The sequence below is a fragment of the Vicugna pacos genome, chromosome 18 (genome assembly GCF_048564905.1).
Source record: "Vicugna pacos chromosome 18, VicPac4, whole genome shotgun sequence".
Lineage (NCBI taxonomy): Eukaryota > Metazoa > Chordata > Mammalia > Artiodactyla > Camelidae > Vicugna > Vicugna pacos.
The window spans coordinates 32151583-32166597 of record NC_133004.1 but is presented as its reverse complement, the minus strand read 5'-3'; the positions used below and the strand labels follow the sequence as shown (position 1 = coordinate 32166597).

The 15015-nt window shown below is 50.1% G+C and overlaps 1 protein-coding gene across 8 annotated transcripts in view; it reads left to right on the top strand.

Moving 5' to 3' along the window:
- GSG1L (GSG1 like) overlaps positions 1-15015 on the top strand; it is a 185802-nt gene that overhangs the window by 113855 nt on the left and 56932 nt on the right. For 6 of the 8 annotated variants that reach the window (XM_072942832.1, XM_072942830.1, XM_072942834.1 and 3 more), the window contains one exon: positions 4271-4423. The exons of the other annotated variants lie outside the window; for them this stretch is intronic. In XM_072942832.1, the coding sequence (XP_072798933.1) occupies positions 4271-4423 (153 nt within the window). The remainder of the gene's footprint in view (positions 1-4270; positions 4424-15015) is intronic. 8 annotated transcript variants of the gene reach the window in all.

The window sequence follows — 15015 nt, the reverse complement described above, 5'->3', positions numbered from 1 at the left end:
TGATAAGATTTTTTAAAATAATGGAAAAGCAAATAGTATTTTCACTCTTTGATTCTGACAATTGCACGTTGTGGCTCTTCATACTTCATACCACCTCTCTGCTGGTGCGAAACACAGATTTGTAGATGCGCTCCTCCTCACTTCCCCCAGCAACCCCCCACCCCAGTGTTACCCACCTAGGGTACTTATTCATCAGCCCCCACCCGGCACTGGTTGAGGGCTACTGCTGCCAGGTGGAGGGCAGGGTGGTATCAGCTTCCCAGCAGGTGGAGGGTGGGCTGGGGTGACCAGGGCAAGCCCTGGGGCCGAGAGGTGCTGGCAGATGGCAGGGGCACTGAAGTATTGTGGGCAGGGATGGGTGGGGCACCCACAGTGTCACTATACCCTCAGAGCCCGCTCCCCATTCCTCCCCCTAAGTACTGAGTTTCCTGAGGGTTCTACTCCCACCCTTTTCTCTTCTGCGCTGCGTGATTTTTACAGGCCTCCGTCTCTTGAACAATCGCAGCAAACATTTAGTGAGTGCTTACATCTTGCCAGTGCCCCCTCCTCCCTGTCTGAGCTCTAGCTGCATTCTGGGCATCCCCACTGGAGGTCTTGAAGCTGCTGTAGACCCTGCATGTGCAGGAGTGACCTCACTGACTTCCTGCCTTAGCATCGTCCCATTCTCACTGAGGAACATGACTGTCCGCTCAGTTGCTGTGTTTCCAGCGCTGGACTCTTCCCTCTCCTTTGCCTCTGCATTTGTGGATTGGCTGTCCACTGAGCCCACCCCTCTGGAGTTATCAAGTTCCCCACTCGCCCTCACCCCTGACATTGCCACGTCCCGGGCCATCACCGTCTCTCCATGGAGCGCGGCCAAAGCCTGCAGTGGGTCTCCGAGCCAGGCCCCCTTCCAGAGTGAGGCTCCTGGCACGTCTTTCCCTTGCTGAGGCCTTTAGGAATACACCTGCCTCTGCAGCGTGGGTCAGCCCGACCTTCCCCAGCCTGGCTCCCAGCATCCTCAGACCCATATGCTCTTCCCTGTGGCCTCCTTCCCCACCATACCTCGTGGCCAGCTCCACTCGGGGTCGGTGAGAACCCCCTCCCCCCATAATCCCACTCCATGGCCATCCTCTTGCACAAATCCTGGCTCAGAAATTGTTTGGGATGCTGGAGGGCATGTAGGCAAGAGCCAGGACCAGAGAACCCTCCTCCTTCACACTGAAATGGGCCCTTGTGACCAGCCCCAGAGCCGGGAACGGTACGATATGGCTGGCCACTCCATCCTTCCAGCTCACAACCTCTGACAGTTCCTGGAGTCAGAGAGGCCAGGGCTTGAACCCCACCTCGCTATACCACTAGCCAGCTGTGTAGACCAGTTGCTTAACTTAAGTTTGCTCATCTGTAAAATGGATGCTGCCTTGCTGCCTTGTAAAGTTGTCTGGAGGATTGGGGGAGATTGTGCCTGTGAGTGCTGGTGTCTGAGGCTGGAGTCCCTGGTAGCAGACCTTGGGATGAGGATCCAGCTGCAAGTCATTTATAAAGGAAATGTCTCTGGGGAAGGGACCTGGGGGGAGCAGGAGGGAGAAGGGAGGGAGGTGAGTAAGGAGGTGACGTCAGGCCAGGGCCCAGAGAGGGCCGCTTCCATCTTGACCCCGCGGGGGCCTTGCAGTGTGGGTCACCTCCCAGAGTTGTCTCTGCCAGAGCCGTAGGGCGGGACCATCTGTCAGCTGCTGGTTGACCACAGCGCAGAGAGGAAAATGTAAGTTTCTCAGCACTTTCTGAATGAAGATGGGCAAAATGGAGTCCAGTCTCCCAAAGACAGTCCCCCAAAGACAGAAAGACTAAAAAGAAGTGCAAGGAGATTGGGTGGAGGAGAGCATTGTCCTGTATGATTCAGCAGGTGAGGAATGCCTAATAACCGTTGGTCCTGACTGTGATACCGTTGCTACTGTTTGCATAACTGCAGCAACAATTCCACTTCTGACTATTGTTATTAATTTCCTTGGCTTGAGTGGGCTGAAACTTTCAGACAGATGCTCTGAGCCCAGTGGGTAGACAGGCAAATAAATCTGGCAGAAATAAAAAGCATAACCCCAGCCAGGCGTCTGAGATCCCAGTGCCTGCTTCTCCATGGTTAATTTACTCTTGGAGCCCCTCAACCCCCGAGCGCCCATGCCATCTCCCAGCCTATCTGAAAGAGGAGAGCGGGGCCCTGCTGTGAGGGGTGGTGGGCGGGGTGGAGGCTTGGCCCTGGGGCCCCCGTGGGCCGGATGAGAGCACCTCTTGGAGGGGCGTGGGGGCTGTGCAAGGGAGTTGGCTGAGTCAGTGCGCCGCACCTTGGCGAGGGGCGGCCTCCACCCACCAGCAGGGCAGCAGCAGCTGGAGCTGAAGGCTGCTGGGAGGGAGACCAGGCCTCCCCAAGGGCAGCTGCCCGCTGGCATGGCCCAGCTCACCCGGCACTTCCTGCCTTCCTCCCCACTGCCTGGTGGGCCTTGGGCCAGCGGAGGGCCTCGGAGGCTACGAGTGTGCGGTGCCAGGGGGTGTTTTAACAACATCCAGGCTGCCAAGAGCACATTATTCTCTTACAGAAATCCAAGGGATTGCCCAGGAGATGCGATATTTTTGTAGCAAAAAAAAAAGGAAAGTTCTTCAAAGCTCCAAAAGCTCTGTTGTGCTAGGAATGATAGTGGGTGATTGAGAATCCGGATTTTTCATTAGAGAACAGATAGGGACTTGGAATTGCTGTTTGTTTGCTTCCTTCACTGAATAGTGTATATTGGGTGTCCTTAGGATGTTAAGGTGAAAGGAACAACTTGTTCAAAGGCAGAGAGGTAGGAAAGGACATGTTTGACAGCTTCAGAGAAAAGAAAAGCTGAAAATCAGGACTCTTGGTTGTAAGAGACAGAAATTCTACCTCAAACCAACTTAGGTGAAGACAAGGAATTCTTGGCTCATGTGATTGACAGAACAAGTGACTGGCAGCTTTAGGTGTGCCCATGAATTGAGCTCTCACCGTATGCTAAGCACAAGCTCGTTACATTGCTGTGTAATTGAATCCTCACAGTGCAACAATACTATGAGATAGGTGTTATTATTACCCCCATTTCATAGGTGAAGAAACTGAGACATAGAGAGGTTCATTCCTGAACCAATGACTAGAGTCAGGAAGACGCAGAGCTCTGACTGGCCGATGAGTCCTGTGCCCAGACATGGAGCCAGGATGTGGACCAGCTGCAACTGAACTGCACAGACTGAGATAGGGAAGGGTCTCCAAATAAAAAGCATGTAGGGAGAAGGGGGAATAATGTGGGATGGGAGAAGTAGAAGATGCCCCAAGTGATGGTAACCCAATTTCAGACCAGTTGTGGGGAAAAGTGAGCTGTGCTATCTTAGGGAATAAAAAGAAGGTTTGGAGAGCCAAACAGCTGGAAGGATGGGATGCAACTGGCCTTCAGGAACAGCTGGAACCAGGCACTCCCACTGTCAGACTGCCTGGACTCCCATCTGGGCCTCTCTTCATGTCTACTTCAGAGGGTTACAAGTACAGATTCCTAGAGAAGGGTTTTGATTGGCTGCATCTAGGTCACATGACCACATTGGACCAATCATCTGTGCCCTGGAGGGTGGGACCACAGCAGAACATGGCAGCCACAAGGTTGAAGCCATGGGAGTAGCAGTGATGGTTTCTAGAAAAAACTGGAGTGGGGTACAGGGTAAATAAAAATGTAGGTGTCCCTTGAGGGCAAGCATGATGTGTGTAAGAGATGGGGTGCTTGTAGCTGCAGGTAACAGAGAACGTCACACCGTCCAGCTGGGCCACAGGGAAGCCCTCAGAGCTGGTGGTTGGGTGGCCCAATGAGGTCCCCTCTCCATCGCTCCACTCAGCCACTAGTGTCAGCTTCATCCTAAGGCAGGTGCCCTCTGGGCCGTGAGATGGCTTCCAGTGGCAGTCATCTGACAGATGAGAAGAGAAAGAGAGCTTCCCATCCAGCTACAGGATAGAAGTTCTTTCCTCCAATCTCAATTGGTTGCACGCCTCCCTGGACCAGTAACTGTCACCCAGAGACCGTCATGCTCCCACTGGCTTAGGCTGGGGTTCCTGAGCCAGTCCTGCTGAAGAAGGTGGCTGGCCATGATCCAGCCGCACCTAAATCAGGACCCACCCTAGAACTGAGGTCCTCTCTAAAACAAATTGATCCCTCAAGCAAACGGCAAGGGGTGAAACAAACACAGGGAGTGTCCATGCTGTGCGTCCTCCTCTCACGACCTCCCTGCCTCCTCCGTGCAGGGGTCCTGTGGCTGTCGGTGGTCTCCGAGGTGCTCTACATCCTCCTGCTGGTGGTGGGCTTCAGCCTCATGTGTCTCGAGCTCTTCCACTCCAGCAATGTCATCGACGGGCTCAAGCTCAACGCCTTCGCAGCCGTCTTCACGGTGCTGTCAGGTAAGGCAGAGGGCCTCAGGCAGCCGGGCGAGAGCACACCGGGCAGAGGGGAATGCGGGTGCTGGAGCCCCCCTCGGGCTGAGTCCTGCCTGGCCCACCTGGGCAACCTCTGGCCAATCGCTTCTCTTCTCTGAGCCTCAGTGTCACGACTTGTAAAGTGGGATTTGTCTGCTCACTTATTCTATCATTCAGCACGTATCTACTGGGTGTCGTGTGCCAGGTAGTGTGCTAATAAGTGCTGGGGTTATAGTAATGAAGGGAAGTAGTTTGAGGGCTTCATGGAGTTAACATGTGGGAGAGAGAGGTGGGTTAGCTGCAGACGTATTCAGGAGATGGACGCCATGTGGCTTGGTGATGGATTGGTTTTGTGACACAAGGGAGAGGGAAGCGGTGGTGAGAATGGGTGGACGGTGGTGTCTTTCGCAGCGATATAAAAGAGGGACCTATTAGGGGTGGCAGGCACATCACTCATCTACCTGAGCTTACCTGCCCTTGAGACATCCGTGTGGAGGTGGCCAGCAGGAAGCCGGATGGGCAGACACGTTTGGAAGCTGGAGGGTGAGTGTGGGATGATCAGAGATGTTGGGCGAAGGCCAAGGATGTTGAGGGTTTTAGGAAAAACAGGATGGCCGGCAGCAGCACGTGACTCAGGGAGGTGGAGGCAGGGGGCTCCCAAGAAAAGGTCGTTGGATTAGGTGGCCTGGTGCCCAGAGTAGTTTCGGCAGATCCAGGGCAGAAGGGGTTAAGCCGGGAGATTGCCAGAAGGGAGTAAAAGGAGCCCCATAAACCATACCTGCAGGAGGCCTGACGGTGTCGGCTTGGCTCTGTTAGACATCTGTTCCTAAAAAGCCAAATGTAAATTGAATTTCTATAAATCTAATCCTATTCTTCACGCACTGGAAGAACTCTATTTAATGAAACCGAAACGATGAGCCCTTTGGTAAGGGAAATAATCGCCCCCTAATTGAGGTATGTATATGTAACAGAAGGATCTCTCAGAGACACAGAGCGGAATTCGAGAAATTATAGCACGCCTGGTAGATCAAAACATGCACGTTGTCATCCCAGGATGTGGGAAATCTAACCAGAATAGTAAAGGGAAGAAAAGAAGCATAGAGTGATGCTCGCAGCGCTGCGTCGATTTTGGCCCCCACTTACCCCGTTTTCAGCTATTTCAGATAGAGAGACTGTTTCTTCTTCTTTTTCGTCGTCTTCTTCTTCTTTTTTTTTGATTCAGTGTGTGTATTACTTGAAATCAGTTTTCATTCATGGTTCTTTTTTTTTATCTTTTATTCATTTACTCAACCAACACTCACTCAAGACCTGCTGGGCATTGAAGGCACTGGACTAGGTTTGAGGGAGTCAAGGAGAAAGGACTCAGTCCTTGCCCTCCTGAAGTTTGTGATCTTGTGGAGACACAAAATCATCAAATGATTGTAACCTGGTGGGTTAACCTCCATGAAGTGGGTTCTGTGGGTCCTGCAGAAGGGCACCTGTGTTTGCTCAGGGGGTGCGGATGGGTGGAGGTGGAACATGGGGAAGGCGCCATTTGAATTTGAGCTGAGACTTGGAAAACAGACTGAGAGTTTACTTACTGGACAACTTGGGGAAGGCATTCTGGGTGGTGGGAACAGCATTGGCAAAAGCCTACTGAGGCAGCATATTCTGAAAACTTCACGTAGTTCAGAATGGTGGGAATGAGCATAGAAAGTTGGGAGAGTAGTAGGAGTATTGAGAGATGAGGCTGGAGAGTCAGGTGAGGGTCTTGGTGCTCTGCAGTGGTCTTTAGATTTTATCATGTGGGCAATAGGGAGCCATTGAAGAATTCAGAGCAAAGGAGGATATGGTCAGGTTTGCACTGGAGGATGAAGGTTCAGGGTGCAGCTCGGATGGAGTGGAGCAAGGATGAGGTGAGAAGGCTGGCCCGGAGGTGAGAAGGGGTCAGGTGCCAACCTCATGCAGTGGCAGTGGGATGGGGAGATGCAGGTACATGTGCCCTCCAGTAAGGAGGAGAGGTCAGCAGGGCCTGTGGACTGACTGGGAGAGGTGGGTGGGAATGGGTGACTATCAAACAACTGAGACTTTAGGTCAGGGGTTCCTTGTGTGGTATCCACAGAATTCAGGCAGTCCAGGAACCTGGATGGGGAAGAAGTTATATCTTTATTTCTCTGACTTATAACTGATATTTATCATGTCCTTCAAATATGAATGGAGGCAACAAATCACAGTGCTGGCGACACCTGTGACGTGGCACCAACAGGAATCCACATTTTTCATCTCACACAACAATTTTTGTGTAGATATCTTGAAATGCACTCCCTCAAAATGAGTGCATGCTTCTTAGAGCCTCTGGTGAATTTTGTTACCTAATATGTTATCAAAGAAGCACATATATTATTATATAACACATTTGTTTGAATATTTTGCTAACTGTATTTCAGTATAACTGGTTTCCTCTGTAGTCCTATTATTTTATTTTATGCAATTGAAAACATATTCTGGGGAGGGGCCCATAGGTCCAGATGGCCAGACCCCCTGATCTGGGCTGGTGTTTGCTTTGGCCGGGACGGATGAGCAGGGTTACCACCAATATGGGGAAGGTGGGAAAAAGCAGGTGGGGAAGATGATGGGTTAGTAAGGTTGGGTGTGATGTGCTGCGGGGCATCCAGGCTCCTGTCCCTGTCCGTGGTTTCATCCCTTCTTTCTCTCTGTTAAGCATGGAAGAGTCCCCTCTGTTATCCCCAGCCATCCAGCCCTCCCCCTCAACTTGCCTACTCCAGTCATAAGACAAAAGCTGGTGGTCAGCCCAAGGCAGCCATCTCCGGTTCTTCAAGCAGGCCTGCCATGGGGAAGTGGGTAGGAGGCTCTTCCCCCACTTCAAAGGGCTCATTAAAGTTTTCGCCTCTCAAAACCCCCCAGTTTCCTTCTAGCAGGGAATCCCACTGCTAAAGAAAATAAGATCATCCCTGTAATTTCAGGCAGATAAACAATGCAGGGCTCAGGGAGGTTAACTGACTTGCCTAAGGTCACACAGCTGGTTTTGGGGTTGGGATGAAAACTGGCTCCTGCTGGCTTCAGAGCCCTCTGCTCTTTTCTCAGGATCTCACCTCAGGAGGAACTGGGCGGGTGGGGAAGGAGAAGACTTTGAAGTCCCCAGGAAACAGTAACTGAGAAGGATGTAGCAGCCAGATGATGTAATAAAACCAAAGTAGCAAATGATGGAGAGAAAGCAATCTGTATTCATGCCTGGGAGAAGATAAACCTGGGAGAAACATGAGACCAAGGGAGAGATGCCTGGCCTAGAGGAGCCAGGAAGCTGGTCTTTCTGGAGCCCCTTGAGAACAGGGCTGGGGGTGAGAGGTTTGGAGGAGGTGTGTGGGCTTCTGGCTTGCTCTGCAGGAGGGAAAAAAACGGCAGGGTCAGGGAGAGCCCATTGACTGAGTCCACGTGGGGAGAGGGTTGGGCCCTGATGCTGCCAGACCAGCTCACACCCGAGAGGTCCTCGGCCCAAAGTCAGCACTTCTAGCATAGAGGAGAAAGCAGAGGTGGGGCAGCCCCTGATGGAACCAATTATCATAATTAATTATAACCAGTTAATTAGTATGAATCATAATAGCCCACACTGACGGAGATGCCATGTTGCACCAGCTCTGGGCTGAGCCTGGGTTAATAGCTTTATTCCTCAATGTCCTGGTGGGAAGGGACTAACACTGTGTGTCCATTCCACAGATGGGAAAACCGAGATGTCTGCATTCACATATCTTGTAAGTTGTTGAACCCAGAGCCTGCCACATAAAGTGCTTTGAGCAGGGCTTGGCCCCCAGAACTTCAGGTTGTCATTGTTACTATTACTGTTACTCCTCGCTGTCCCTGAATAACCTAGGAGCAGATCGTGACCCCAGGGGCCAGCCCTGTCACAGTGAGGCTAGGGCAAAGGGATTTGGACTCTCCAGTGAAGAGAGAAGGGGTGGCAGGGCCAGGCCAGCAGAGCTGTGTTCCCAATCCCGGCAGGAAGGTGGTTTTATAGAGCAGGTTGGTGTCCAAGGGCTGGAGGCGGGGGCTGTGATGGTTGGTCCGCTGGTCCAGAGCCTGGAGCTCATAGTGATTCTAGGGGACCTACAAAGTGCTTTAATTTTGACTGCTTTGAAAATCAGAGGAAAAAAAGTAGAATGATAATGAAGACATAAGAACAAGTCTAGATTGGATTAGATTTTTTTATGCTATTGCCATCATAAAATGTAATTTTTGATATTTCTTTTATGGAGGAATGGGCCCATGAAAGTCATAACGTGGCCCTGCACTGGGCCACTGCTGTTCTCTGTCTCTCAGGACTGAACAAGGCTAATTCCAGCCCAGGGGGCAGCACCAGCTGTCAGGGTCCCCCCACCCACCCGGTCCTGTGACTTCAGCAGAGAGATACTGGGGAAGCTGGGCTCCCTGGGCCCCAGTCTTACAACCCCGGGGGATGTGAGGCCAGGCTGGAGGATATCTGTTCTTCCCCAGTTCCTCCGAAAAATGAGGCTGATGTACTCAGGAAGAAAAGAAAAGTCATTTGGAGAATTCTTGCATGGTCGGGCTAACTGCGGGCTTTTAGTAAAAATTGCACTGGCTTGAAGAGAAACATGTCCATTTCCAGGAAATAATCAGAGCAATAGTGAGCAAGTCTATTTTGTTAAGTAGTGAGAAAAGGAAATTTTGTGATAAAACAAAAAATGACCAAGGATGAGGTAGCCCTTTGGATCTGGGAAACTTAGAACCTTATCTTTCATGGAATCTTGGCATATTTGGTTTCATAATAAAATATATATTTAACTGCACAGTGCATCTCTATTAATCTTGTAATTCATTTTGTAACCTTTAACCATGTTTTATATGTTATTTTGTTACATATATGTGTAATATGTGATTTGAAAATTTTTGTTTTTATTTCTTTTTAAAAATGCAGAATAGCCTAAGCTTAGAAGCAGTTGAATGGGGTCTGATGGGAATGAGAATGTTGTGCTGCTTTTGTGACCAAAAACTGCAGGGCTAGTGGCCTCTTAGCCAGGAATTAAAGGTAAAATCTTGTATGTCTTTCTTTGAAGGAGTTCTAACCTTGTGAATGGAGAATGACTCCGGAGAATATTGATGGAGAAGCATTAAAGGCTTAATCATTACAAATACTTAAAAAAATTTCAGGAACTGTTTTCAGAGTGAGGTCTGAGTTGAAGAGCAGGCCTGCAAGGTGGGCACTAGGGGTGCATTTTGGACTGAGGTTTGGGGACCAGGAGACCTGGTGGTGCCGAAGGAACAAAGCATGCAAATCCCACTGCACTGCAGAGGGGCTCCCCAAATCCTCAAATACCAAGTGCTCCCTGCTCCCCTGGGCCCACCTCCAGCCTTGGGAGCCATGAAGCCTGCGAGTTGAAGGAAGATGTGTTTGCAGAGCCATTGGCCTCACGCCCAGGTCTGAGGCTGCCTTCTGTGAGTGACTGTGAGATGGTGAACCCATCAGCTTTGCCTTCCATGGGCTGCCAGCAAGCTTAGATCCAAGCTTTGTGTTCAGTCCCAGCGCTGTCCCCAAGCGAGGTTGCCTGTGGTCTTGAACTCTTCCTTATCCACCTTTCACTTAATTCCTTGGCTTTTCCTTGGCGCTTACTCTCGGTGCGGTGAAGGCACAGAGTTAGTACGTGGCAGTTCAGTGCTTTGGTTGCTGTTGATCCTGTAGTTCCCTGTCCACAGGGTCCCTTCTGGCCCCTAGGGCTCTTTGCTGCTAGGACCAGATGGGAGATGGGAGAAGGAGGCTGGTGACCCCCAGTGCCCGTGGTCTCCTCACTCGCAACCAGAGGACTCAAGTGCAATGCCCTCCAGGACCGTGGAGGGGACATAAATGAGTGCAGCCATCCAGAGGTAACAACAGTGAATGTGGGGATGGTGGCAAGCTTGGGAGTGTATGCCCCTTCAACACCCCATAGTTGCCGTGGAGGAAGATGCATGACATTCAAAGAAAGCCAAAATACCGTTTTTTTAATGGAAAAAAACCTCCTGATTTTTAATTCAAAATGTCTTTCAAACAGCTTTATTGAGATATAATTTACATATCATAAAGGTCACCCATGTAAAATGTAGAGTTTAGTGTTTTTTAGTAACCATTACATAATCTAATTTTAAAATCTTTTCATCTCCCCAAAAAGAAACCCCGTACCCACTAGCAGTCTCTATTTTCCATCAACCCCCACCCCAGCCCCAGGCAACCACTGATCTCCTTTCTATCTCCATAGATTTGCCTATTCTAGAGATTTAAAATTTTTTTAAATTTATTTTTTAGGGGGAGATAATTAGGTTTATTTATTTATTTATTTTTGGAGGAGGTACTGGGGATTGAACCCAGGACCTCACGCATGCTAAGCATGCACTCTACCATTTAAGCTATACCCTCCCCCTAGACATTTTGTATAAACGGGATCAGACAATACATGGTCTTTTATGACTTGCTTCTTTCACTTAGCGTGGTGTTTTCAGGGTTCATCCGTGTTGTAGGATGTATCAGAACTCCATTCATTTTTATTGCCGAATAATATTCCACAGTACAGATAAACCACATCTTGTTTTTCCATTTATCAGTCAATGGACATGTGTGATGTTTCCACGCTTTGGTTAGTATGAATAATCCTGCTATGAACAAGTGTTTGTGTGGCCATAGGTTTTCCTAGGAGAGGAATAGTTGGGTCCCCTGGTAACCCCCAGTTTAACTTTTGGATTCAAAATGTTTTAAACCATTGGGCCAGCCAACAAAACATCGCTGCAGACCCTCAGCATCCTCTTCTGCCTCAGGCAAGAACAATCCAATTTTTTTTTTTTTTGTCCTAAGGAGCAGATGTCTCACTCCCCAACTCGGGGGCTCCTGTCCTAATCTCCTCGGTAAATTAAGGCTTCTGAAGATGAAAGCCTGGAAGGAAGGAGTTTTCCGATTGGGTTTTACTTCTTTCCTGAAAAACCTCTGCGGGTGAAGAAGTCCAGAGCCTCTTACCCACTAAGTGAAGTGAAAGGAAAAAGGAGAAAATACAGGGGAAAGAAAACCCATGAATTCCCATCTAAAAATCTTATTCCGCCACGCCCGTTTGCCTAATGATCATTTTGCATACTTGGCGATTGACCTCACGTTGATACTCATCAAGTGTGCAGCTCTCCGTGTGATAAAGTTCCAGCTCCTTTAGAGATTTAAATATAGAAGGCTTTTTTTCTCACTTAGCCTCATTTGACCATTTTAAGAATTTCTTAACGAAGTCTGTTTTTGTCATTTCTAGTTGGTATTTGTCAAATGTGACTTTTGTAGAATAAATTTTAAACTCCTTCCCAACACTTTAAAATCTGGCCCTTGCCTTCCTCTCGAACTTCATCTCCTGCAACTCGGGCCCTCCTTGCTGGTCCTCACCCTCTCCACTCTGGCACCGGCCCCAGCCCATGGCTCCTTCTGCGGGTCTGCCTTCCACGCATGCTCCTGGCTTGCTTTTCTTGAGCCAGCTCTCCACTCAGGTCATCTCCTTAGGAGGTCTTTCCTTTCTGCCAGTCCTTTCCATCCCCTCCTGCTTGTTTTTCTTAATGGCATGTACTGTCTTCCGAGCAGTGTCTAAAACACGGTGGGCACTCAATAAATATTTATTGCATGCATAAAAGAACTTCTAGACTAATTTGTTTACTTGTTTGCCATACGCCTCTCCTCTAGACCAGGTTTCCTCAATCTTGGCACATTTTTTGCTAGATTGTTGGGTGGTTCTTTTTTTTTTTTTTTTTTTAATGGAGATACTTGGATTGAACCCAGGACCTCATGCATGCTAAGCACGCACTCTACCACTGAGCTATCTCCCTCCCATGCAGGATCCTTCTTCATTGTTGCGGGGAGAGGCTCTGACCCGGGCACTGTAGGATGCTGAGCAGCATCCCTGGCCTCCACCCACCAGATGCCAGTAGCACCCCCTCCCAAGCCTTGGTGTTTCCAAATGTCCCTTGGAGGCAAAATCATGGTTGGTTGAGAACCACTGCCTGGACAGTTGGCTCCCTGAGAGCTCTGGCTATTTTCTCCGCTTCTGTATTCCCAGGGCCTGGCCCTCAGAAAACTCTTCTTGAATGTATGAGTGCTACGCAGAGGCAACATGACATGCTGGGGCTGGACCCCTCCCAGTGGGGCTGTTGGTGTTTGAGCTTTTGGGTTTGCAACTTGCCCCAAGAGGACAGGCGTGGACTCTGGAATCAGACAGACTGGGTCACACCTCAGTTGGGCCACACTGAAACTGTGTTCTGGCAAGATACTTACATTCTCTGAGTCCCTGGGTCAGTATCTGAAAGAGCAGCACATGAGGGGTTTGAGCAATGACCTGAAATCACCCAAACCACACGAAGAGCCCGTGGAGAGGATGCACACGCACTCTTGCTTGTTAAAGAGTTTGGGTGGTAACGGCGACATTGGTGGGATCTGGTGCAGGGTGCTACACTTACGGGTGGGTGACCGTGTGTCCTGGCTTGCCCAGGACAGTCCCAGCGTCATTACTAACGGAGCCTCTTTCGCCCCCAGAAGCATCCTTGTTTGGATGATAAGCTATCTGCTCACCAGATGGGGGGCTTTGCTCTTGCGTGTTTATTCTGTGAATACATCCTGAGTTTCTTTGTAAGAGAGTCCACATCCTTCCCTTCTCTTTCCTAAGGTGGAAATCACCCACCCCGACACCAGCTTTTTCCAGCTGTCCCTCCTTCTTTGAATTGCTCTTTTTCCCCTAGACCAGTGCTTGGTCTATTTCCGCTCTGCGCCTCTTGGCTTGTTGGAGTCATGGGACTTTTTTAAAAAATATATTTTTTTTGACTCCGCGTTGCTGACTTTCATCTGGGCTTTGTCTTCCTCGGGGCTGTCGCCAGGCGGGCAGCAGGGAGGGGGGCCAGGCAGCACTGAGAGTGTTTGGAGCTGGGGGACAGGGCTCTGTCGGCCAGACTGTCCCCTGGGTGTAAGTGTTAATTCCACCCTGGGGCTGACAGAAACTTAGAGAAAGACATTGCATTGAATTCAGCCTTAAAGGATGGGTGGAGAGGTGTGAAAGCCCAGTTGGGGCCGGGAGGGAAGCAGGCTGACAGAGGCAGAGGCTCGAGGGACACACAGCATCCATTCTTCATTCATTTCTCCCTCCTTCCACAAATAGTCCTTAAGCCTTTCCTCTGTACTGGGGACCAGGAAAACAATCAGGCAAGCTCTCTGCCCTCAGGGGCTTGGGTCTAGTGGGGGAGGCAGTGAATGAGTGAGTGGTTGGGACTGTGTTATGAAGGGAAAGTCCCAAGGCTGGGGATCACGCCTGCTAGGGGCTCAGGATCCTTCCCAGAGGCCCAAAGGATGAGTGGACTTAGCTGAGTGAGGAGGCAGTGGGGGTGGAGGAGTGAGACAGAGAGAAAGAAAGAGAGAGTGCTCCAGGTAAGGGGCCAGCAAAAGCAGAGGAGGATCTGTGAGGGGGAGGCTGTGGACAGAGACTGGGGAGCACGGGAGAGTGGCAATGAGATGCAGAGGCGGATGGTGCAGGCTTGAGTTTTCTCCGCAGGATAACGGAGAAAGCCAGGTATTTGGGGTTTTAAGCAGGAAAGTTTCAGGGAAGGTGACTCCTTGGAGTGGCTTGACACAGATGCGCTGGGCCGAGGTGGCGAAGTAAGAGAGGAAAGTTCAGTCTGATTGTGACCAGACGTGGATGCCAGGCTAGGATATGTGGACTTCGCTCGGGGTGGGAGTGCAGTTGGGGACCTTTGAGGTTTTAAGCAAAGAAGCAGTAAGGTTACCAGCAAATTCGAGAAAGATGGTTCTTTGGGTAGAAAGAGGGGTCGGCACAGATCCAGGACTCTGACCAGGAGGCTATGTGGGTGTCTGGCCAGAGGGAGATGGTGGCAGTGGGAACAGAGAGGGATGTGGATGGATTTGAGAGAAGCAGGACTGGGAGGACTGATGATCTGCAAACTGGAGGGCAGGGGTTGGGGGGGTGTTGAGGTGCCCCAGTTGTGACTGTGTGGGGAAATGGGGAGTCATCCCTGGAGGTCAGGGAAGAACAGAGGGGTGCATTCTGGGCGTGTGAGGGTTGAGACAGGACCTTATCATATCTCAGTCTGTCCAGGGCTGGGAGGGAGAGGGCAGGGAAGAGAGGAGAGTGAAAGGTCCCTGATAAAGAAAGAGATGGAGTAGGAGACTGAGGGGAGGTAGAGGGAGATGACCAGACCCACTAGAATGGAGGCGGGGACACACAAAGGGAGAAGGAGACAGAGGCAGAGAAGGATGGAGGGGGAGAGAAGAAGATGCAATGAGAAAACAGTAGCAAAGATACTAACATTTACTGAGCCCCTACTGTGTGCCAGACTCATTATACAAGTTAATCCTGTGGTTAACCCCCTCTCTGATTCCTAGAATCTTGGGAACCCTATACTGTTCAATAAAGTCTGGCATACAGTTGTGTTCATGTGTTCGTGTGTTCTTAGTGAATTATAACATTAAATCTGAGAATAGCAATCATTCTTCCTGGTTCATTCATTCATTCCACCAACATTTACAGTGCTTCTACATATAAGGCATTGTTCTAGAACAGGAGCCAACA